The 25,891-nt window shown below is 35.6% G+C and overlaps 1 protein-coding gene and 1 long non-coding RNA gene across 2 annotated transcripts; one reads left to right on the forward strand and one right to left on the reverse strand.

Annotated features, from left to right (window-relative positions):
* Positions 1–12,903: 12,903 nt before the first annotated feature.
* On the reverse strand, positions 12,904–14,254 carry LOC137399583 (uncharacterized protein F54H12.2-like). Its single transcript, XM_068085763.1, has one exon. The coding sequence runs from the start codon at positions 14,252–14,254 to the stop codon at positions 12,944–12,946; it is 1,311 nt and encodes a 436-aa protein (XP_067941864.1). The 3' UTR covers positions 12,904–12,943.
* Positions 14,255–16,965: 2,711 nt separating this feature from the next.
* LOC137399888 (uncharacterized) lies at positions 16,966–18,986 on the forward strand. Its single transcript, XR_010979188.1, has 3 exons — positions 16,966–17,050; positions 17,231–17,314; positions 18,469–18,986. It is a non-coding gene; the product is annotated as an uncharacterized lncRNA (long non-coding RNA).
* The last annotated feature ends 6,905 nt before the right edge of the window (positions 18,987–25,891 follow it).

The following is a 25,891-nucleotide window of genomic DNA, read 5'->3' on the forward strand; positions in this document are numbered from 1 at the left end:
ACCAGCGACTGGGTGCTCGGTGTATCACATATGTGTGAGTGACTTGACTCAAGTTATACAGTGACAAAAATATATTTTAGATGTTCTATTCTGAAACTTTTCAATGCTTAGAAATTAGATCATTTTTTCTGACAAATTTATGTTTGATTATTTAATATTTATAGTGTTACCTTTAATTCTACCTTAGCGACTGCAGCTGCCTAAAGCTTACACCACAGACATCGTGTTGCTATACACTAGTAGAAATTCTTTAATTTCTTTTTAACATTGAAGCCAATATTTTTCAGCTGGTAATCCTTTCCACAAACTTCACATATTTTTAATTTGCTACAGTTTTACTTAAATAGTAAACTGCTAAATGCTTGGAGCTTCTTGAAGACATTTGGGAACCAACTGCAAAACTACACTACCATCTCTTGAAACAGAGCTAAGCAATTGTTGCCTGCGATACTGTTTCATCCTTTTGCTAGCCTGGGGAACACATCTTCTTTCCTCCATCATAACTGTTCTTATGAATTGGATAAATTGTTAGAACTCTTATACTGCAGTACAATCTTCTGTTAGAACACAAACTCCTGCAACAATGCTTATATCATGAATGTTTTGCTATCATATTAGTTCCAGCTAGTAAAATATGATTGCAAATTTATTTATGTTTCCATAGTTTGGCTGTATTATTCACTGCTATGTAAATATGAATGATAGCGATCCTTGTGTGAATACCAATTTCACAACAAATACTTTGTCACCAAAAAGCAAATGATTGGGCACCACTGAGGTGACATACAATCTTTATTGTTTATTATTAACTGCTGGTTCAGTGCAGGTCATTAACAAATACTGCAATAAGATTACTGTTTCTGTGATGAAAAGTATGTAGACTAGACGTGATTCTCAGCCTGATCAGGGGGAGATTCTTCTTATACCATTGACCAAGAGTTCATGTTAAAGAGTTTCTGCAGTGAATTTTATTGCTGTATCTAAATTTTAAACAATTCTACGGTTGAATTCTAAAAATTTGGGTTGACCGAATTGGCAAATATTGAACAAAACTTTAGCCTGCGGAACATTAATTGGAAACCCAAAGTGCATCACTCCTCTCATGTACCTTACTGTGGTTTATTAGGGACACCGCTGAGACAGTGATCTAAGAAAGTGCTAAAAGTCTAGTCTCTAGAGACTCTAGAAACACTCTAGAGTGTCTCTAGAAGCACTGAAGTGTCTTTAGAGTTTCTAGATACCTTCTAGAGTGTTTCTAGAGTCTTTATGTTTGTACATAGACTATATTGTGCTATCTGCGTCATCGGTCATATCAAAATGGCCAAACTTTCATGTCAGGCAATGATTCATAGTAGGGTTTTTGGGCATAAACTGTCTATTGTGTTCTACTTTTGTTTATAATATACAGAGAACATTTATGCTATCATTATTCACTCAAATGCAGGTAACTGCCTCCATTTTTACCTATTGCAAATCAGAGTGTCGTTATGATGCTGGTAAGACAGGCTTGCTAAGCTGCCGATTGTTGTATATGAATGAAGGTTTAATTTGTGGTCTATTGTGCATTAGCAAATTTGCAATATGTCTGCTTCAATTCACTTTATGAAGAACATATTCTGGTTATGTTATTGCTGCTAAACTTATTTGTTACTTAAATATCTCTACATTGTTTAGAACGGGATGGAAAGTGCGTTGGAGCTAAAATGGCTTCAAACAATTTTATGATGCATGTCTGGTTGAGCCATTTTTAAACCAACTTTAAACCCTTTGCTTTCCCTAACAACCAGGCCCATATTCCCTGAGGCGGCTGGCCAGCTGAGCCGCCCCAATTTTTTAGTGATGTTTTGGCGGCTAAGTACTACGAATTGCATTATAAACTCACTCATTTGGAATTTTCAACAACTATATTACAGTACTAGCAACTAGCGTTCTATATTTTCTTCGTGATGATCTCGCCAAATGAGTGATCTTGTTAGACTTTGTTAAGACTTGAAAACTGAACTTTATTGCTAATAGTGGGGGTGTAAAGAAGACCCCCAAACTTGCATTTTCCTGATCATAACGTAACTGAATCAAAACATCGATGAGGAGCACTATGGCGCAGGCTCGTCTAAACAATCTTTTAATATCACACATACACGTATATAAAAATGTTGACATAGATACAGATTCAAATATGAAAAAATTCTGCCATGGACACATTGACAGAACAAAAACTGTTGCAATAAAAAAGTAATAGCTCTTGTTCTGTCAAAGTTCCTTACAGAAATCTGTAGTGTCTTAAGTTTTATATCATAATTTTACTATCGTTTGTTAAACAAAAAAATGTTTTGTTTTCCATGAACCATAAATAATATATTTATCTAAATTTTGATGCTCACAATTGAGTGCATTTATGCATACTTTGAGGATTGGTGTTGCTTAAATGGTCTAGAGCTTTGGGCCGCTGCCCCCAACCCCGTTGGGGTCTTAAACCAACCCCAAACTTCCAGGGGTTCATAACTAGTCGCCTAACATTTGTCACCCCAACTTGCAACCAGGGAATACAGGCCGCTAACAACCACAAAAGCAACTGAGTTAATAGGTAAGTTGTCTGTAAAGATGTTTGTACATATGTAGCTATCAAAATATATATATACATATATATGTATATACATATACATGTATATATATTATAGCTGCACAATGATTATAAAAACAAATCGCGATTAATAACTGGTTAGAGCCAGTTAATCTTCAATTAATCTTAGATTTAATCTCTCAAAAACCTGCATATTTTAAAACAAATACTGCAGCTGCATGTAAATTTATTATATTTGAAATATTTATGGCTAACAGGAGTACATGTTATGTATAATGTATAGAAGTTACAATGTAAAACTTTTTATGTGCATGAAAATTATTGATGAAAGTCTACAACACAGGCTACACAATTTATTTAAATTATCCAAATGGAAAGATGCCCTCTTCCTACATACAATGTTGCTAGCTTTGGGAAATAGCCGCTCACAGGAGACAGTAGTTGCAGTGGTACATAGGTATTTTCTCACCAACCTACTAAGCCTAGGATATGTAGATGATTGGTCTTTCCACCAGACTAGTGGGTCAACATCATCATCAGCTGTGGTACCATGCTCGTAGTTTTGTAGTTCTTTATGTATTGAAGTGCTTGTAACTTCATTCTCACTGTCTTCGTCTTTACTGAAACAGTATTGGTATCGACTTCTTTTAATAGGATGCTCATCAAAGCTATTTGAAGACTGACTGGTATCTTCTTCCTTAACCTTGTTAAATATGAAATTACACACAGTTTGTCAATCTTCCTTTGGTATAAACTTCAATGTCTTAAATCTCAGGTTCATGGCAGAGGCAGCTATAACATGTATGTTGGATGCGAGAACATCAAGCCTTTGTCTCAGATCACTAGTGCAGGTTTGCTTGAACTTTAATATATATCCAGAATGATCATCCACACACATCAACTTCAAGAGATGATTAAGCTCTGTTAGTGCGATTGATGCAGATACAAACTTCTCACCACCAAGTCTCTGAGTAGCTGCTTACAACGGTGCCAATAGATCTCGAACTTTTCTCAGCTTCTCCATTTCATTACCTGGTATAAATACAAGTAGTTAACAAACCTGAAAAAGCTGTTTCTTCTTGTGGATAGGGACTAAAATAAAACATTTACCTGTTGGTGATGAAATGTTCTTATGACCTTCACGACATAAACAGCTTGAATGCAAACAATATTTCGTAGAACACTGTTGTTCATGGTTATTGTAGAAGCCCGCCAAATAGGTACATCTTCTTTCTGTAACAAACAAAATGTGGATTTAAGTTACATTGTTGAATAAAATACCAGTTAAAGCTGGGCATACTAATTTATTATGAACACCAACGAGTGACTCCTTTGGAAGGTCCTGTCTGACTTGCTCAGCATGTAAAGTAGCAGTGTTTATTGGAGAGTGCTTGAAATGACCAAAAGGTTTTCGAGCTTTAGCCAACATTCCATCTATTTCTCCAGCTTTAATTGCCTTGTTGATAGAGAGTTGAAAAGAATGAGCAACACAAGGAATGTGAATCCACTGAAATTTGGCTGCATCACAAAGCATGTTTTTAGCAGAATCGGTAACTAAGGTTGCTACTTTGTTGCTAATGCACCACTCATCAACAATAGATTGGATTTGTTTTGAGACATTGTCAGCTGTATGACGTCTATCTAATTTCTTCACCACCAGAGTTTGTGTCTGCATCTTCCAATCATTGTTTGTATAATGAGCAGATACCCCAGCAAAGCTTTCATGACCACAGCTTGCCCAATAACCAGTTGTCAGTGCGATGAACTCAACATTTTGTAATTCAACTTTGATGCGCTTTTCTTTCTCTTCCTGTAGGCCTTCAACCTTTCTACTAATAGTGGTTCGACTTGGTGGTTTGTGCTGTGGATTTGCAACAGCTGTGTGTAGCAAGTTGATAAATTCATAATCTTCAACAATGTATTCATAGCAACCCATTTTGCAATAGCATTGGTGATCTTGTTTAACTTGTCTTGGGTAACAGGTCTAGTAACTGACTTGAGGGTTAGCTGATGTTGCTTATTGTTTGCGACCGCTGGTGATGATTTCAGAGCGGTAGGATGAAAATTAGTTAAATGATATCTTAGTGATGATGTGCTGAGGTGGTAGACAAATTCTGTGTGGCTTATATTGCATTTCACTTTCTTGTTTATGCTTCCAACAATATATAAAACTGTGCTACCGAGTATGGAGGACATATTTCTGCTTTTATGTTCCAATAAAGTGTCAATCTTATACTATTAATATTCTGAAGCTGAAATATGATTGGGATTTTTTGAAAAATTAAATTCCTTCTATAATTGGTCTAAAAAACTTTTAAAATATAAACAAAAAATAGACTGTAAGATACTAAATAATACCGAAATCGCTATTGTTGCTATTACCTAGAAACATTCACACGCAACTAACAACATGGTGGCTTATGGCAAGATCGACTCGGTGCTTGTGTCATTGTACTGTATAACCAAGCTTTATGTTAGTGACTCCCTTAGTTTGTTCATAGTTGAGTGCAAAGTAATTGTGGTTGTATTTAATTGGTAAAAAGTGCTGCTTATCATAACATTTATTTGTTAGTAAATTAAATGCTAGTCACCTGCTATGCTAGTATTACTAACATATGGTACTAAACAGTACAAAATAAAGGAACCACATCAAGACCAGCACCTCGGTTGCAATTTAATTGAAGATTAATTGGCACAACTCAGTAAATCGTTATACTTGTTTTGACCGTGTTAATCGTTTAATTAACGCGATCATTGTGCAGCTCTAATATATATATATATATATAAATTGTTTCCTCACCCCGGTTAACCCGTATGGGTGGTAGTTGCTGCTCTAACTCGGGTCTCCTACCAGAGACCTGGGAGTTTGAGCACTCACCTCAAGATCTTAGCTGTTCCAAGTAGCACACTTTTCTGCAACTCACCTGAGTTTATTGCTGTTGGTATTTGGGCAAGCCATATTTTATGCGCTGGTGTTATTGCGCCCAGTGCCCCAATGGCTACTGGGATTACAGTTGTTCTTACATCCGAGCATTTTTCAATCTCTTCTCCAAGATGGAGATATTTCTCTACCTTTTCTTTTTCTTTGCTGGCTATATTGTAGTCATTGGGTACTGCTATATATATTATGGTAGCCCTCTTGTTCTCCTTGTCTACCACCACTATATCTGGTTGGTTTGCTAGGACATGCTTGTCAGTTTGGATGTAGAAGTCCAAGAGGATCTTAGCGCGGTCATTTTCATTGACCTTACCGCGAGCCTCCCACCAGTGTTGTGGTTTATTAAGGCCATACTCATCACATAAACTTCTATACACAACACCTGCGACATGATTATGCCGCTCAGTGTATGCATTTCCTGCTAGCTGTTTGCATCCACTGACGCTGTGTTGGATGGTCTCAGGTGCATCTTTGCACAGTCTGCATCTAGGATCGTCTCTAGTGTGATAGATTTTTGTTTGGAGTCGCCAGGTTGGGAGCACTTGCTCCTGGGCTGCCATGACTAGCGACTCTGTTTTGGCCGTTAGGTTTCCTTTGTTCAGCCACATATATGTCTGGTGAAGATCGTCAACCTTAGATATTTGTTGATGGCAAGCACCATGAAGAGGTATTGTGTGCCAGTCAATTTTCTCATCATCAGGGCGTAGGTTCGTTGCAGGAGCATCCGATTGAAATTCAGCTAGCAACTCATCTGAAGTGGCCATGGAGGCTGCATATGCTTTGATGCTTTGCTCCTCCTCTTTCACTGTCTGCTGTATACATTTGAGTCTCCTACCGCCATCTTTCCTATCGAGTTACAATCAAGTAGTATCAGTTTTTGGGTAGAGTGCTCCATGCATGGTCAGCAGTTTATATATGTTTCCTTGATGGCTTCCTCAGTCCACTTTATTATGCCTGCTGGACATTTTATTACTGGCAGTGCGTAGGTAATCATTGCCATGACTTGATTCTTGGCATTGAGCTGGCTTCGTAAGACCTGCCGAAGGCGTTTCTTGTATTCGGTAATGGCTTTGTGACGTACCTCGACTTTGTGGTTGATGTTACTTTGCATAATCCCTAAGTACTTGTACCCTTCTTCGATATCTTTGATGGTACCATTTGGCACTCTTAGGCCATCTGTGAGCATAGAATGGCCTTTCTTAAGATTTAGCCTTTCACATTTCTTAATATCGAAGGTCATTCTGATGTCCTTGCTGTATACCTGAGTGAGGTGTATTAGCAAATCAATGTCCCTTTCTTTGTTAGCGTAAAGCTTGATGTCATCCACGTAGAAGAGGTGGTTTATTTTGGTGCCACTCTTAGACTGGTACCCATATTGAGTCTCCTCCAGCATATTGCTTAGAGGGTTTAGGCATATGCAGAAGAGCAGCGGTGATAAGGAGTCACCTTGATAGATGCCTCGCTTAATTTTTTACACTTTTAATTTTTACACTTATATATATATATATATATATAAAATTGTTTCCTCACCCCGAATACACCGTATGGGTGGTAAATTCTGCTCTAACTCGGGTCTCCTACCAGAGACCTAGGAGTTTGAGCACTCGCCTCAAGATCTTAGCTGTTCCCAATAGCGCACTTTTCTGCAACTCACCCGAGTTGATTGCTGTTGGTATTTGGGCAAGCCACATTTTATGCGCCGGTGTTGTTGCGCCCAGTGCCCCAATGACTACTGGGATTACAGTTGTTCTTAACTTCCAGCATTTTTCAATTTCTTCTCCAAGAGGGAGATATTTCTCTACCTTTTCTTTTTGTATATATGTATATATACAGTTTCCGCAGTTAGGTTACATATGTAAAAACTTCTCTTTTCATGTTGACAAATTAAAATTCATGACGCGCTTGGATTTGGTTCAATTTTGTGAAAGTTAAAAAAATTATCTTTGTCAAATGATTTGAAAGCTAATCGTGTGAGCAGTAGAATGCATGCTGCTTTAGGACACATGTAGATGTACATCCATGTGCCAGTCATAAACTGGTAAATGTCTTACAAGAAATTTATAGCGAGTCCTACGCAGTTCGAATAAACCACTGCCTTTTATTGCATGAATTGTATAGTGATTAATGGTGCATTTAGATTTTTACCTCTTTGGGTTCTCCAGCTGCAATAACATTATTCCAATACATGCATTATATTGTTCGCTAAATGCGGACGTAGAGCGCTGCATATGCAGGAGAGGTACTGCGTTCGCCTTCCGCGACGTACGCAGTATGGTGGTTTAATGCTAATAGTTTTGCGACAAATTCCAGAGTCAGGAACGATTTTAAAGATTGTGTGGCTCACCTAACAGAACTCCATTAACTATGAATCTAAATCAGCTTGTTAGTTCGTTGTCAAACGCTGCTAACCAAGTTGGCCTTCAAATTGAGAAATATATCAACGGTCAAGCAACTGGAGGGCTGCTCGTGAGTTGCAATTAATAAAAACACTTCTGTTAAAATTGCTAGCATGAAACAAAAGCAAAGGCTGAGCTCATTTGATATACTTTTCTTAGGTTTCTTTGGTTACCAAAATCAGCTGTTTGCCTAGTGGTTTTGCTAGCTAAACAGCTGATAAGATAATTTTTCAAAATCGTAAATTGGCATTGGCTATGTGCATTTTTCATTTCCTGTTCTAGACTTGTTGTTCTTATTTGAGATTAACTTATCTTGTTACAATGCATTAATGAACCATCTGACATATGATGGATGGCTTCTTAACAAATAAATAGAGTGAATCAATTTTAAAAAAAGTTTTTCTATGAGTAGGAGTTTGCAATAAATTGTTTTTTTCAAAAATTTCAACCTATTTGCACAGACTTTTGCCATTGAGGTACACGCTATTGAATGCCTCAACATCTAAATCTTAGATTTATTTTGTCCCCTGTGGCAATCTCAACCCTCTTAATTGTTATTGAAGTAGTTTCCTTTCAATAACTCCTAACACAGGCTGAATTGTTAGTGTTTGACTTATTGCACCATAATGGCTAGTTGCTCCACCATATCTTCATTGTCACATTTGTGGAACCATTAAAAATCCAACAAAGCTATCTGTTTGGTTGGTTAGAACAATCACTGTCAAGCTGTGGATCAACCGTAACAAAGGTTCAAGTAGTGTTTTGTGAGAGACACTTGAATATATTACAATGAAAAGGTTAATGGTTTGATACATATTATTCCTTTATGATCATTATTAAACGACTGACATAAAGTTCCACAAGGTTGTAAAAATAATTAAAGATACTAACTAAAGAGTTATTGTTCTGACAAAGAATTGAGTTTTCTCATAGTTCTCTCATAGATATTCAACACATTGCAGGATTGGGAAAAAAATCATGATTTTATTAAAAATCAGAATTTCTTGATTTTCATTAAATTTTTTTGATTTCAATTGAATTTTTTTGAAAACATCAATTACCAGTTTTTTTCATAACCATTAACATAATATTATTTTATTTTGTTGAAGTGTGCTACATGAAAACATTAGAAACACAAACAAAAAAACTTTGCACCACTTTAATTTTTTAAAAGCAGTTTTTGTTTGAATTTTGACCAAGGCTTGCAGTTCATATTCACAGTAGACCCTTTATAAGTCCTATTGTAAGAGTGAGTTTATGTCAGCATTCAGTGTCCGGTGATCAGGACCTTCTAAATGAATTTAAGCTTACCTGAATTTTTTTACGCTAAGCCTGTTCCTAAGGTTTAAATGCACAATACCAAATGTTGAAAACACACGATATATTATCAATAAAATAAATCAAACATGATATTTTAGGATGATTTAAATCATCTGATTTTAATCGGCCAACCCTGACACATTGTTTCTCATATCTATTGTACCCTCATTAAATGCCTTTTATGCAATTAGAAGTTACGCATAACTCTCCATTTAAGTGGCGGTCTACATACTGTACACAGCATTGTTACAAACCTACATGTATATGTGCATGCATGTACATACGTGTAAGACGTACATATGCATCTGCAATGTATTTGTTCAGATTATTTTATGATAAAGAAGTATCCTTAGTTTTTGTATCATACTTTTCTTTTTTTCATGTTTTGTTGTGTCAGTATCAAGACTTATTTTATAGCTCAAAAGGCTGAGATTAAAACATGATGTATTCTCAAAATATTGCTTTACTATAAATTTTTAAATATTAAACAACTATAAAACATTTGAATTTTCTTTACAAGGTGTTTTAACCCAACTATTACCTTAAAGAATATATTTTGTTAAAAAGTTCCCACTATATAGTTCCATGATCTAATTATTATATTCATTTGGTATAACTTTAATTTTGTCTGTCGGAAACTTAGCATTAAACAAGCCTGTGAGACAAAGTAGCAACTATTTTGATAATAGTGGTACTGGGTACTTTTCCCAAAAAGCTGTTGATGGAAATACAGATGGATCTGACTTTTCTAACACTGAACAAATGGTCAGCCAATTGTGGATGGTAGATTTAGGCAAGCAGTTTAAGGTCACCAACATCAAACTGTATAACAGAGAGGAGTGTATGATACTTATGAATATCCCTTTTATCAAAGTTTTCAAGGTTTAACATTGATGAACTCATAACATAACCTTTTATAGTTATATGATAGACTATGGCTATTTGACTATATGCTATCTCTTTAGACAGATATCGTCTACAAAAAATCTACATTCTCACATCAAATGAATCTACACCTCCAAATCCTGAGCTGAGCTCAAATATTTAGACAGTCAGGTTTTACCATGATCCGCAATATGGAGCAATTGGTGACATCATATTAGAAGAAGGAATATTTGTGAGGCATGTGGTGTGTTTAGTTCTCATGATAAAGGAGTCACTCTAGCTGAGGTCAAGGTCAACTCCTACCCTAAGTAACTAGACATATTATATTATAGTATGAGTGGTACCTATAATTATGTTTTCCTTCCTCTTTACAGTCGTATTATATTAGAGTAGAACCATATGTGAACTTCTTGTAGCTTTTTAAGAGTTTTTTTCTAATAGTTTCTATACAAAATACTTTATACATGCGGTTATGCATTTCCTTGACCTACTAGAGTACTCATTTATACTGCGGCTTTTACTTAGATCAAAAAACTATAAACCGAGTTCAAAACAGTTTTGCTTCGATCATGAAAGACCGCACGAACACAAACAGCCATAGAAAACTACTTGTATGCATGCAAAAGTGTATTTAATATAATATGCAATAAAAAAATGCAGATGCTAAATGCTTACCTTTTTTTAGCATATGGAAGGTAAATGGCAAATTTGATCTGTTCACGAAGATATCAAACATTTAGTAAAAGTGGCGACCTATCATGGTTATACTGCCATTTAATCTGGTAATTACAAGCTGAGAATTTTGTTGTTTCACACTATTGTTTATATCTTTTCACCTTGTCTTATTTTTTAAATGGTCAGCGGGTAACACTTCAGTTACTAAATCACTGCTTCAAAACAAGAGATTATATTGATCATAGCTGTCAGATTACCTAAATCACTGATATCAGCATATCAGTAGTATAGGAAGGCATTTTTCGACCTGCTTACAATTAAATTTATATAACGCTTTTGAATATGCTTACAATGCAATTATATAGTTGTTTTCGTTCTGCTTACATTAATTTCAGGCGCGCAGCCCAAGCGCTTACCCGCCACTGTTTATAACGCTTTTGAATATGCTTACAATGCAATTATATAGTTGTTTTCGTTCTGCTTACATTAATTTCAGGCGCGCAGCCCAAGCGCTTACCCGCCACTGTTTATAACGCTTTGAATATGCTTACCATGTAATTATATAGTAGTTTTCGCACTGCTTACATTAATTTCAGGGCTAACTCATCCGCGCACCACCCACTGTTAACGCGTAATTATCGTGCATATTTTACGTCCTTATGCTAGCCTAATTACAATGCGAATAGTCTTTTTAAACCTGCTTACCTGGTACCTGTTAATCTGGTACATCAAACGCTTAGCCTTAAGCCATGACTTTAAACCGGTTCACATTATTTCCATAGGTAATAATGTCAGACTAATCCCCTTCCTCTTTCTAACGTTCAACTATTACCGATACACAATTTCCATCGCACTCATTTGTCAAGTTTTCCGTTTAATTAGCCTGACCTCAGATAACTATCAGACTACACTTCTGGTTCGCATTATTACCATACTCATTTGTCAAGTTTTCCGTTTAATTAGACTGACCTCAGATAACTATCAGACTTTGCATGTAGACTTGTGGTTTTGCAAATGTGAATCCGAATCAGATATAAACATTTGAGAATTCATACTTGTCATCATTCTGCCCGTCACGATGGCTTCTAACTCACCTAATTCAAACGATAAATCGGAGTCTTTCTCACCTAAATCTATCGATAAATCAGACAAAACAAGTAAGATGAGGGGAGTACAGAAGCCACGTGAAGAGGAATTCTATCCGGTGAACGTACCGAAGAAACCTATTGCTATGGTTAAACCTAGCATAAAACTCCTACCAGCATTAGGAAGAGGTGAACATACTCTCAGGCGTTTATGGTGAGTATATTCGTTTTTATTTCTTGTCAATTTTTGGTTTTTGTATATTCCTATATGGATTACTCATCATTTGGCTATAAGCGAACATTATCCTTTTTAGCCCTGTACCAGAAAACAGTATCATTTATCCGGATCATACGCTGTATGATCAATATTTCAACCAATACAGAAACCTTTACAGGTATGTATAACTTTATCTTTGAATTGAAACATACACATGATTTTCTTGATTAAATTTGTTTATTTAAACGTGATAAAATAAAAGAACATGAATAAAATTGATAACTAAAAATAAAACAGATCATGATAAAACTGAACTTATCTGTGATAACACAAATGGAAAATCGATAATCTTTAAGGAATTCACATCAGCACTGGGTACATCTCGATATTTATTCTTGATATAATTGAATATTACAGCATCGTTTTCAAATAAGTCATTCTCGTTATTTAGCATATGCACAATATGGTCTAGTGTATAACCTCTGGCTATATGTGTCAGAAAAAATATCACGTATTCTCCGCACACAGTACTCATTGGAGATTGTAATTGTATGTCGTTATGATGGAAATCGATGCAGTTATCCAAGACATCTCCTATTTCGGGTAAACTGGCTGGCGTCCTTCCAAAACTGTCAAAGTAAATTCCTCTACCGTCTTTGGTCTTTACGACACACACCCAATGCTCACCTCTGTGATTATGAGGCTTGGTATTGATCACCAATGAGCATGGAAACTTTAGAGCTGACATCGGTATCAGATCTAATGGAAACACTCCCAGAAAGTTCATTTCGTTTACGTTTGGGTCAGATCTAAGTATTGCGTATAGTTGTTTGCTATCCATGATGTTCAACTAAAGAAATTTGGTAGCACTGCTCTGTTCTTGTCAATCTTTATAGTTGCATCAAACTCTGCGTATACGATCACGTTTACTGGTACGTCTAAGCCACTGTTGAATTTTGCTTCAAATCTTATGTTACCTTTCTTTAATACATTGAAAGATCCATCGTCATCCAATGAAGGTGTAAGATCAAAGGCTAGTAGCGAATAACCATGCGCGTATTCTGTTCTATCAATTCCAATACCTACGTCTTTGAAAGCTTTTCCTGTACCCTCTATTAGCGAGAAGTAACTCCTAAGAAACTGATCGTTTGAAAAGTCGGTAAAGAATGGCTTTTGAGGTACCATTTTTCCATCGACTAGCAAACTGCAGTATTTCAAATTCTTATGTTTAAAATTGAATGGGTTGTATTCAAAGTTTCCTTCAAAACTGCGTGCATCCACCATACCTATGACTATTCTCTTTGGCAAGATACCGTTAAACAGATTCTCTTCATTACATGACAGAGAGCCTGATGGTATGTTGAACGACTTCATGGTAACTCTTCGAATAGGATACAAAGCTGGCTTCAGCTCTTTCTCTAACATTTCGATATGTTTCATCTGTATGCCATCATTTATTTTAACTTTTCTTACAAAAAAAGATGCATTAATTATCTTGAGTTTGAAGCCTGAAGCACCGCCTGACATAAGGATTAGTTTATCCGAGTTTTTGATTAAAGTAAGTTTCAGATCTACTCCGTTTAACAAATATCTATTCTGAAAAAATATGTCCGAGTGAATTTTTCCAATCAACTGAACTGTTTTACTTTTCTCTGTTAACCTTTTTCTCTCAACAAATCCTTTATTACTATCATTACGAGCCTCCATTGCATTAGCCGTATCTTTCGCAAACATTGACATGGTAAGTTGTGATTGCTTTGATTCGTCACTATATGAAAGTAATGTTTCAATCATGGCTCTGTAGTGGTAGAGGTTTGAGGAATCTGTGATTATAACATCATTTAAGCTGACATCTATTTGTTGAAATAATGTCTGTCCTATCAAATTGATAGGAGCTACTTCTGCGTCATCATCGATATTGCTTCCATCAGCTTTTGTTATTTTGACTTCTAAGTGAAGATAGCTTGATTTTAGGTCCATATAATAATTTGAATCTCCAGAAACAAAAAACTTGATAGGAGAATCATCTTGTACACTAGAAGTAGGTATATGCTCAACATGCATTCCTTCTTCTATGGACGCTTGGGTGGGATGATTGGAGAACAGTTCTAGCTCCGAATTGGAGGCCAAGCAGCTATTTTCAAATGTATAAGACATTGTTAGACAGACGAAAAAGATATGTTATGTGTACCGATAACATTGATACACTGAAACATTAATAAAAGGCTTAACATTTTATAGTATTGTCAATTCTGTCAGAGGTTATATGAATAACGATGATTGGCTTTAAGAAAAAATATCTCTTTTGCTCGATAATCGTGGCCTTTTACGCTTGCTTGTTGATCTCTTTGCACCACTACTTGGTCGTTTCCTCTTTTTGGTCTTAGGAATAGTTGATAATAGATAACTAGCAGATTTATCTAGTAGCTTGTTTCCAGCATTTTGGGCATTCATTCTGATCGAATGTTTTAAGTTTTTGCCTTCGAGTCCATCTTTTGCTACGTTTATTCCAGTTTCAATAGCTGTTTTTGCGAGTCCTTTAGCCCCTTGCTTCAATGCTGGTAGTAAACTTTGCATCATCCCAGCGAATATGTTTCCTAAACCATGACCTTTTTGATATCTTGAACCTATGTAAATCGGTACATCGCTACCTCTACCAGTTTGATTGTACATTTCACTGTATTGTTTTGCTACGGTTGCAACATTGAGAGGTGTTATCGACATTTTTGTTATCTGTTCAGTTGATCAGTTCGCCTAAAGTCTAGTGTACACACTGTACGTCCATAGAGAAATGGAACGATTTCTCCAAAGTCTGTGCATATATAGATTGAAATAGTCTTGACATTGTTTTGAGAGATAGGAACATATTGTACATTTTTAAACTCTGTACATTGAATATTCCAATGTCTTTCTGTTACAGGAACCGCCCTGAGTAAGGGTGCTTCTACATCTCCTATGGAGGTATACCTAGCGATATTACAGTAAACGAGGAGATTAAAAATAGTATCAACTTTTATGGGTTCTGCACCTTGTAAAATGAATTCCGTAGAGAGGTTTCCCGAAACAGCATTTGACTCTGTATCAGCTGTATCAGGAATGGATGCAGCCAAAGAAACTACATTTGAAATTTGTCCATTGTTCGGACAGAGATTTGATAGGTGTTTCAGGTAATCATTGACTTTTTTGGTGGGACATCCAAGTATATGCTCCAAATTTTCACCGAACTCAAATGACAAATCTTCGATATCGGTCAGTCTTATTTCACATAGTCTCCTGACTTCATTAAATTGAAACGAAATAGAGTTGGAAGTATCTTCATCACAGTGTTTTTTGATTTTATCATTCAAGTGCTCTAAAAGTTTTTGAGGAGATGTATAATATCCATCATCTACTTTCATTTCTGTTACGATTTTGTTCTTTGTAATTGAAAAATGTGCTTTTGTTACGTTGTACCACGATTTGGCAAATTGAATTTCTGTAAGACCAACTTCCCATCTACCATTTGATAGGTTAAGCGTTTGAGGTAGCTGAACTGAAAACCTAGCTAATGTATTGTTTGGAAAATTATCCATTGAAGCGTTAGAAGGTACCACGACTCTCATTTTTACTCAAATGAAAAGTGGTAAAGATTGCACTAGTTTTTATAATTAGATATTATATCTCTCTTATCTATATACGAGTTGAAACTGGGAGGATATCCCAACCATTTCACAAGAAGTTGTGTTTTACCATTTACTTTTCTCTGTCCCAAAATCGATTCAATCTTATAAGTATTGTTTTGTTTTTCTACTTTTTGTAGCTCTGGTTCATACCACGTTCCTTCCAATAGATTCCCTGAGCTATCTTTGAGAGAATATACTGGAGGATTTGTAATACGACAATCAGCAATAGTAAATATCTCTTCACTCCATTTAGGTAAGTATCCTTTTGAAAATGTTGTGCTATATTTTGAAATTCTCACTGTATCACCTATCGAATATCTAAAACGTATCTCGGCTGGCTTAGGTGTGTCTGGGTTATATATTTTATGCCATATCATCTCACTATTTGCTTCAGAAACTTTATTAGGTGGTAATCCAATCGTAGAATGAAATGATTCGTTGTAAGATGAAACAAGATCTTCTAGTATATCTATATATCTGTATGAATTAGTGTGTGTGAAATATCTAAACAGTTTAGATTTGATAGTTCTTTGCAATCTTTCGATTAACGAAGCTTTGATTTCTTGGTTATTCGTGGTATAGTGGTGTATTTTGAACTTTTTTGTAACTCGCTTGAAATGTGCATTAAAAAATTCACCACCTTTATCTGTGTTTATTTGAGCTGGTGCGATAGTCTCTAGAATCATTTGCTCAAAAGCTTGAGCAACTTCCTGACCTGATTTTGATTTTAGTGGTTTAACAGCTGCCTGTCTCGTGAAAACATCAATTCTCAATAACATATATTTAAAACCATTGTTATATTTTTGTAACTTTGATAAATCACCCAAGTCTAGTTGCCATAGACTATTAATTCCAGACACCACAAACTGTCTTCTTTTAAATTTCCTTTTCACAGGTTTGTGTAAAGTGTAGGTATCAGATTGATTTAACCAATCTTCTATCAGATTTGGAGCTACTTTTGATTTTAGAAGTTTTGCAAGTCTAGCTTTCCCTGTGTAACCAGCTGGGCTTTTAACGTTATAATAGGTCTTTTCTAAATATCGTTTTTGTTGGTTTTTTCTACTCTTCATTTTCATGAATCAAAGGGTTCCCAGTCATCAATATCCTTCTTTCTTCCTCGAGTTTTAGGTTTCATCTGTGAGCTTTTTAGAGTGGGAGATGATTTTATATCTCTTTTTTTCGGTTGCCTTTTTGCGTAAGGTGAAGTACTCTCTGACAGAAGACTAGCGAATACTCTCCATCCCTTTGGTCTCACAAATTTTGTATGAGGATTCACTGCCTTGTCAAGAAGGTTAGAAATATTACTTCCAGGAATTTCCTCTCCTCGTATCAATACTTTTCCTGTATTAGTATACTTTACATCATCTTTCAACGTTCCTAAAAGTTGTTTCGCTTTTGGTTTGTATCGATGATCAATTCCAGCATAGACATCATAAGGCGTTTTCGTTGATTGTTCTTCTTTTGCTTGTAGGTCATTTGCTGACTCAGCATTGTCAACTTGTATATCTTTCTGAGGTGGATCGGTAATTCGCGTGGAATCTATATGTTGTTGTTGGTTAGTATTATATTTCTGTTGATCTAAATTTCTCCTCGGAATATTTCTTGTCTGTGTATTTTGAAATTCTGTTAGAGCCTGGTTGTATTCTGACACCTTTTCGGATTCAGTCAAATACGGGTTATTAACTATAGCTAACATCATTGCATCTATGTGTTTTAGCTCTCTCTTCTCAATAGGTTCGAGTCTAGACTTAAAGTGAGGCGATGACAATAGCTGATCTATATTGGTAGAATCTATTAACAGAAACTTCTTAGCTTCAGAGCTCATTTTCTTTTCTTCTTTATAGCGCTAGTGATAACTGGTATTAAAGAGCCAATTAGTGGAGCTAGTAGACTTGTAAGAAATCCTCCTTTCTGTATAAGTTCGCGTTTCGATTTTTGTGTTGTAGATTTTTTAGCAATTGCTCTTATATTCGTTTTATATTTTGCTAGTCTCTTCTTATCTTTAGGCAATAATTTTACTCTACCCTGCAAAACGTTATGACAAATGTCTGAAATACAACCGATGAGTTCTGGTTTGGCGGATTTGAGTACTGAACGGGTAGTGTGTTTATCACAATTTGACAAGAGTTGTAGCGTTGGCATATGCTTCTTAACCCTTTTAGTCATGATCCGTACTGCTTAATGAATAACGTTCAAATGGTAGCCTTGTAGATTTTGAGATATAAATATAGGTATCATTGTTTGGAAATATCGACGTTCTTAATCTCAAGGAATCTGGAGTGTCTTGTTTTAAATCAATAAGTAGATAACCATATGGCATTGAGGTAGCGTCTCTAAATGAGTCTATCATAAATTTAGACTGTCCTTTTCCATACATTTGCCTAGCCAAAAATGATACTTGATTCACATCACGAGGGTTTCGAAATAATATTAAATAGCTTGAATTGAGATTCATTGTTCGAACGTGTTGATTTTTATGAAATAAGTTCTGTGTCAGAAACACTACACTCATGTTTCTATGGTGTACGTATTTAGTAAATATCTCAGACATATCTTGGTTGACTTGCTCCATCATATCGTCGTAAATGATCAGTTTTCTAATTGATTTATCAAGTTCATTCACATCAATCATTCCTTCGTGAAACGTAACGTTTGTAAATGTATCGTAGAGGGGTTGATATTCCTTATAGCATAGGTAAATTTTTTCAGGTGGAGGATCTATCATTTGCTCTCTGCTGGCTAACAACTCAGCAATCCATACCGATTTGCCAGCTTGACTAGGCCCCGCTACTATAGCAGAAAATGGATGGATCAACGGAAGTGTCATGATAACGAATAAACTAAAGATGGTCAGTAGCTGACATATATAATGCACAAACTGCACAGATCGTGAATGACGCTATTAAAACAAACGTTACAGCATTAGTATGATTGGATGATGATTTTAGATGCATCTGGATTCTGTCTAAGAAAGGATCTATTTTGTTAATTTTCCCTGTTGATGCGTATAATTCGCACAACCTTACTATAAAATAAAGGATTGCTAGAAGATTTCCTTCTGATGTTTTTGACTCTATTAGTTGTCTGGATACTATATCTGCTAGCTCAGCATAGTCCTTTCTTAGTGATAATATAGCAAGTTGTTTAATTTTATTTTTCTGTTCATTGTTTATCAGCTGTAGCAAGATATTGAGCGTATTCAGTGATCTATCAACGCGTTTGTCATGACAATGAACATCTCCTCCATTGAGTTTGGACCAAACAAAGAAATATAAATGATCAGTTATCGATTTTGTTATTTCTTGGGCAAGAGCCATGGTTTACACAAGTGGATAGCGAGAGAAGAAATAAATAAAACTTACAAATACTTTACATTATATACACACAAACATGCACAAATTATACAAATAATCCTATAAATGGGTAGGAAAGGTCGTTACTCCATTTGCGGCTACTTTCCTCTTTCCATATAGATAGTTTAGACCCTTTCTCTTTTGAATGTATGTAAATATTTTAGGTCCTTTTATACGAAAGCCACGATTTGTCCCTGTTGATATCTCCTGATTAATGAGAACATCCCTATAATCCTTGGATGTCAGCGCATTATGTCTCTTTGATATCCCTTTCGAACTATGTTTACTTTCGTCTCCTATGCAGTAGTAGCATTTGCTACACAAAGCTATCACTCCATCACCTCTCCATTCAGTGTGAAATTTACCAACAGTACGTGAGTCATATTTGGCAACCGTCTTGCAACAATCTCGAGCCATCCATTTCATACCGCTAAACATACAATCAAAAAATGATTGTTTATGTAAGGGACAGTATTCAACAGCAAACCACTTATCGTAATCACACATAAACTGTCTCCTTTTCTCTGGAGGAACAGCTACGAATAGATTTGGCTCCGAGAGTGAGAGGTACATTGAGTCTGTGTCACATTGAATTAGTGAGAATTTGTCGAATGGAATGAAAACCAACAAGAAATCAAAATAGAATTTCAACAACAACAATTTAGCGTATTCCAACACAAAGAAACCTATCTGAATTGGAATGTCAAGCCTGATTGATTGTTTTGCGTGTTGAACCTCAGTCACGCCATTCATCTCTTCCATTTGTCTGAAACCTTTCTCATTCACTATAGATGCTGCTGTCGTTTCTGTCAATTGATAGAACGATATATCAGTATGCTTCTCCTTGTTGACTAATGTCCTCCCGTAGGCAGAGTTTCCTACAATACAAATAGTATATGTAGATCGACTAAATTATTTGTGCATAGTTTGTGTAAGAGACTAATCTAATAAGCTTACCCATTAGTTTGCATGAATCTGAGATGATTTTCTTTTTAGGATCAAGGTCACCCGCGCGTCTGGCTGCCATGACTTCCTGTCCGAATTCAGTGAAACATTTCTTTGGAGTATATTGGACTACCTGGTGAACTGATGTAACTTCTAATCCATGATGCAGGTACCATTTCAGAAGTGGAGTAGCAAAGAGCATTTTCTTTCCGTAATAACTGTTGAGTAAAGTTTTGGTAGGGTTTTTGAGTAATCCATTTTTAGCTGCAAATTTTTTCATGTGTTCACTCAAGTCATCTCTTGACATAAAAGCGTGTTTGCATACTGGTTGATATTCAGAAAAAATTGTTTTCAGGTGCTCAGGTGTTCTGATGTCGCATTCAACCATTCCAAATAATTGTCCGCTTTTCACTTCTGCAATGATTTGTTTCTCAGTCAACTGTGGTCTGTTATCAACGATGAAAGGTCGAGTTTCGCAAAACTTTTTCAGCTCAGCATCATTCTTTTTCATTTCTAGGAATTCACACTCCCATATATGGTGTACAGTGTATCCAAGCATCTTCAGATAATTCAAATTTTGGTAAGTGAACAACTGATTTTGTAAATCTTTCATCTTGTCCCCGTGTTTACCTTTTGGTGAATGTTTACACATGTGTGAGTGGAAATAACATCCTGATAGCTGCATTACGTGTTCTTCATTACCTCTACGAGCGTATCCGTCAACAGGCAATTGTCTACCCCCACACCTTTTCTCTAACCCGTTGAACATGTGCTGACATTCTAGTTTCAAAGTTCTTTCCATATGCAGTATCCACTCTGTTGCAAGCTGACCGTGTTTGTTCTTCTTTTCGATTTTGAAATCATTGCATTTTCGTCTTCTGACATATGCTCCTGTTGGCATTTCACGCATCAAATTGCTTAGGTACATTCCAGATATATCAAATCCGAGACACACTTTTGTGCATTTAGCTGCATCTCCGTAATATTCTGGTTTGATTTTTGTTAAATCTTTTTGCTGATGTCGGTTGAAGACCATTGATAAACCTCCTCTGATATTACTTCGAACTAGGTGATATAGATCCTTATCTCTTGACCCGTATAGAAAAAGTGGAGAATCCTTGTCTTTAAGCTGTAATAGTCTTCTAATGGCAAGCCCTGGCATGGAAATTGCCATTTTAAAATCTAGGTTTTTGCTTTGGAAGAATTGAGATTGTTTTTCTAGAGCTTGGACAAACCCTCTGCAGTCTTCATTGTTGTAGTATATTAAGAGATCTTTGAGAGTTTTCATTTTGCGTGAACGCCAAATTTGTTTGCAGTATTCATAATCTTCCTCGCTAATGCCTTCTTGTTTCAATTGACTATAAAAATCTTCTCTCTTTGGAAATGTGGTTTGTTTGAGTAAATCTAAGGATGTAAACTTTTCATAAATCCAGAAAAATTTCTTCGCTTCAACATCCATTGCTCTCAGATAAGCTGAATAGCTAAACCCAGGTGCAAGATAGTTTGTAACGTCTAAAAAGCGAAGTTGATCAGTTTTCAAGCACATGTATGCATTCCCTTTTTTCACTGTGAAAGAAATACTTCTGTCGTGTTTGATTAAATATTGGAGTAGTTCTTCCTTTATTAAAGGGATGTCATAGGCACCAGAATTGAATCCGAACACGAGAAGTTCTGCTAGATATTTTTCCAGATCCTCTTCTAGTTTTTGAAACTTGAACTCTAATGATTGTACATCATCATCTCCTGTTACATTTTTTTCCGTCTCTATCACTTTGGTTCGTTTTTTATCGATTTCAATGAATATATCTTCGTACTGAAGTCTTAGGGTAGCGTAGCAAAGTTCTGACATTTTTTCTAGGTATTTCATCATCCTAAAGACAACATCGTAAGCATTTCCATTCTCATTCACAAAGCAGATAGGTTCTGCGAAGCCTGGAACATTACTTGCTATGCTGACAGATGCTAGTTTATGTTCAGCTTCCCATGTCATTGTTTTTGTATCCTTAGGCAATCTAGACTTGTCAAAATATGCTTCAGTATCAAAAACAGCATAAAACGGGTAATGTCGTCGGTCATCTTCTACTGTGATGCCATAGTCATCTAACTGTTGAAAGATAGTCTTCGGTAATGAACATGTACCATTTGGATAAATGAATCGTGTGACATCAGTGCAAGTAGCTGCGTGCCTATTGAGTATTGTAGCTGTTCGAAAAAGCTTGGAACAGAATGAACACTTGTATGACTTTGTGTATAAGCGCAATTTCTTGATGAAGCAAAAATGTCTATCTTCCAGATGTAGAAAAAGTTTCTCATTATACTTCGCGGCAGATTTTCTCACCAAGTGAGCTATTGTTTCGTCATTTGATTTTTCTAGGCGGTATACAACAATAGATATTTTGAAGATTGTCTCAATTTTAGGAAGGTCTTCGATAGATACTCCCATAAATTTACTTCTATCTAAGTTTGTTGATTCGATGTAGGTATTGAAACATTCTTTAGCGCATCTCTCCATTGTCATTCTTTTTGATTTCACCATGGCTAATGCTCTAAAGAAACAGAGATTGTCGTTATATGGTTGTCCACTGTTATCCTTTTCAAGAGATACTAATGCTTTATTGTTTCGTATATAGTCAGGTAAAACTATGCAACATCCAATTGGGTGTGATGGAATTGGATAAACGTAGAAAGATATATTAGTTAAAGAATGCATTGACCAAGATGTATCAGGTCTTTGTCGAGTCACAGATTCAATCATGTCGTGATCTTTCATCTTCTCAAGGAAGTTGTTAAAATCATCAATAGTTTCTATCAATACAGGTTTATTAAATAGTCTGTCCTCATTAGGTGATGCATGGAAGTAGCGAATCGTATCCTCAACGTTGTTCATTAAAATACACCCGACTGCAGCATTGATTTTAAATTTATATTGTTGATCTTGATAGATGGATTGTACCGCTGAAGTTTCCAATGCGCCTATCATATCGTTATCTTTGATCATAATATTGTAAATTCTAGTGTGCTTGCGAATAAGCGAATAGGTCTTTATAGCCTGCCAATTTTTATGCATCAGTTCTCCGATTTCCGGACTATTAATCATGTCTGAGCTGGGTATGTTGTTTGTGTCAGTTGGAAATGAGGCAGGTCTTATAGGTGTTAAACGGTTCACTTGGTTATCCTAAAAGAAATACATCATGTTTAGTGGAATAAGAATATATCTCATATAATCCATTATTCATGAAACTTTCAAGGAATCATTCGTACCTGTTGACAATCGTGTTTGCTATGGATTGATGTTGGGATTACTTGCAGACATTTTTCGCATCTTTTGGTGTGTTTAATAGCCTTATGCCTTGATAGGGATTGTCTATGGGCGTACGACTTTGAGCAGTCTTGACATGTAAATCGATCTACAATAGTTTATTTTTCCGTTGTAACCAACAAGTTGATTTTATGCTCAATAATACGTTAGCTATGCATTCTGGATTAGGTATTTGTGCGTTGATGGATTGTCTTGTTGACATGGTTAAATAAACGATCTTTATTGTAGTATACATACATATGTGATGGTAAGCGTAAAATATCAGTATGAAGTATATAAGTGCTTAATAACGTAAAATGTATATAAAAGTTTTCAGTTTTGTCAATCATAGGATGAGTATAGGTATATCAAACAATTATAAAAGTGTTATATATAAATGTTTGAGGTGTAAGTAGTCAACATTTTCCCCTTCAGGCTTACAAGTTTTGACCAAATTGAATTCTCGGTTGCCCTGAGTGCATCATACAATCCTCATCAGGCGTATAATCTTTTGGACATGGCTTGATTATGAGTTCGCTTACACTTAAACCCCAAGCGAAATCGTGGTATCTTGAAGAACTTTTTATTGATCGGCTTCTGATAATTGCTTCCATCATACAATTCTTATTTTGAAGTTCAGCAATTGGTAACAACTTTTCCTCACCATCTTCAATGGCGTTCACACATTTTTCTTCTTTGATGTTTAAAACGGTGTCAACAAATGGTGATACGAATTTGCTATCAGGGTTTCCGTAAAACCCTACTTCACCTTTCAACTTTTTGCTGAGCCCATCTTTGAATTTTAGTAGAATTTCACTTTTTTTTGACAACAATGTTTGGTGAGCCTGAAGGGGAAGATTTAGAGTAGAATATCTTGATTTTCCCATACATAGGAGCGCTTTTAAAGTAAACACGTTTGTCTGAATTGTATGTAGCGTATTTCATTCCTTGTTTTTCAGTGACAATCGCTAGGTTATTATAGTCAAAATGGTGCAGTTCGGTTAGACACGGGCCAGCACTCTCGTTACCTATTCCAAACAGGTCATCTCCTACTGGTTGAGTAGCAATCTCAGATGATGAGTTTCCTTTTTCGATTGGACGTCTGCAAATAAACAACAGTCAATGTCAAATCTGACACGGGTATCATTTTAGAAAAAGAAATTGTGAAAACATTAATAATATGGTAAAATGATTACCTAATGGTAGACTGCTCTGATGTCTTTTTGGTTTTTTCTAAGGGAGTGCCATCTTTCTCTTCTTCATCGCTGTAAACCAAAGAAATCATTTCAGATAAGTATATCAAAACATACAATGACGGAATAAGGGGTAATGAAAAATCGTTCAATCTGAAAATGTCTGCGGTTAAACAATACTGTTATAAAGATGATCCATTAACGGTAGCAAAACATTGATAGCGAAAATGTCGAGTCTTCCACCATGGTGGATTAAAATCAGACCTTTACCACCTTTACCACGCATAGATGAAGAATTATTTGGGAATCATATTTATGAAAATATTTCTAACAGTGCTGCGATATACCAGAATATATGCAGATTACATGCTAAGCAAGTGCATCTGTCATGCAACATTTGCAATCGGTATGTTTGAATTTTATTACCTTTTTCGTTTCTTGGTTGTTTTCTTCTTATCGCTGAGCTTTTTTATTTGCTCTTCCAACTTCTTCTCAAGCATTTCCATTCTAGCTTTTTGACTGCAAATTATGAATATTTCTATCAGGAAAAGTTGTGTTTCGAAGAAAGAATTATATCCTAACAAATGACTAAATTTTCACTCATCTTAAATAACTTATTAAAAAATTTCTACTTACTCTGAATCATCCATTGTTCTGTATGAGCGTAGTCCGGAGAAATATGTTCAGCAAGTTTATGTGTCTGTCAGCAAGCTGTAGATGAGGAGTCTTACAGCTCCAGCTTTTTATATAGTAAGGATAACTGCATGAATTCTAATTTGCGGTAGAATTCGATTAAAATAGGTAATTGGATGAATTAAACATGAAAGGAAATCACATGTTATTTGGTAAAACATGTAATTTCTTTTGCGGTTTTTTCGATTAAGATCAGAATTTGTCTAATTTACGGATAGGTACTTGTTATTTTGTTTTTAGACAGTGAACTATTTAATTAGTTTTGTGGAGTTCGTTAGATTTGTAACAGCTTTATCTATCTTCAGGCGGAGACGAAAAAGATAAAAGAAATAAAGGAAGCAAAGAATGCTCATTAACTCTATTTCAAAGGTAGGAAGTATACAGAACAGAAACGCATTGAATTGTTACGTATGAGTTTGTTCAATTATATAATTTATTTTTGCGATACAACTCATTAAGATAGGAATTTGTCTAATTTAAGGTAGGGTAGTTGTTTTGGTTTTTTTTTTTTAATTGATTTTATGGTAATTGGTACATTTGTAATAACGTTACCTATTTCCAGGTGGAAACCAATGAGCTACCAAATTGACTGAAGAAAAGATCATCGATTGCAAAGTGTTTGTATTTTGTGAATATATATATATATATAT

This window comes from Watersipora subatra, chromosome 7 (genome assembly GCF_963576615.1).
Source record: "Watersipora subatra chromosome 7, tzWatSuba1.1, whole genome shotgun sequence".
Taxonomy (NCBI): Eukaryota; Metazoa; Bryozoa; class Gymnolaemata; order Cheilostomatida; family Watersiporidae; genus Watersipora; species Watersipora subatra.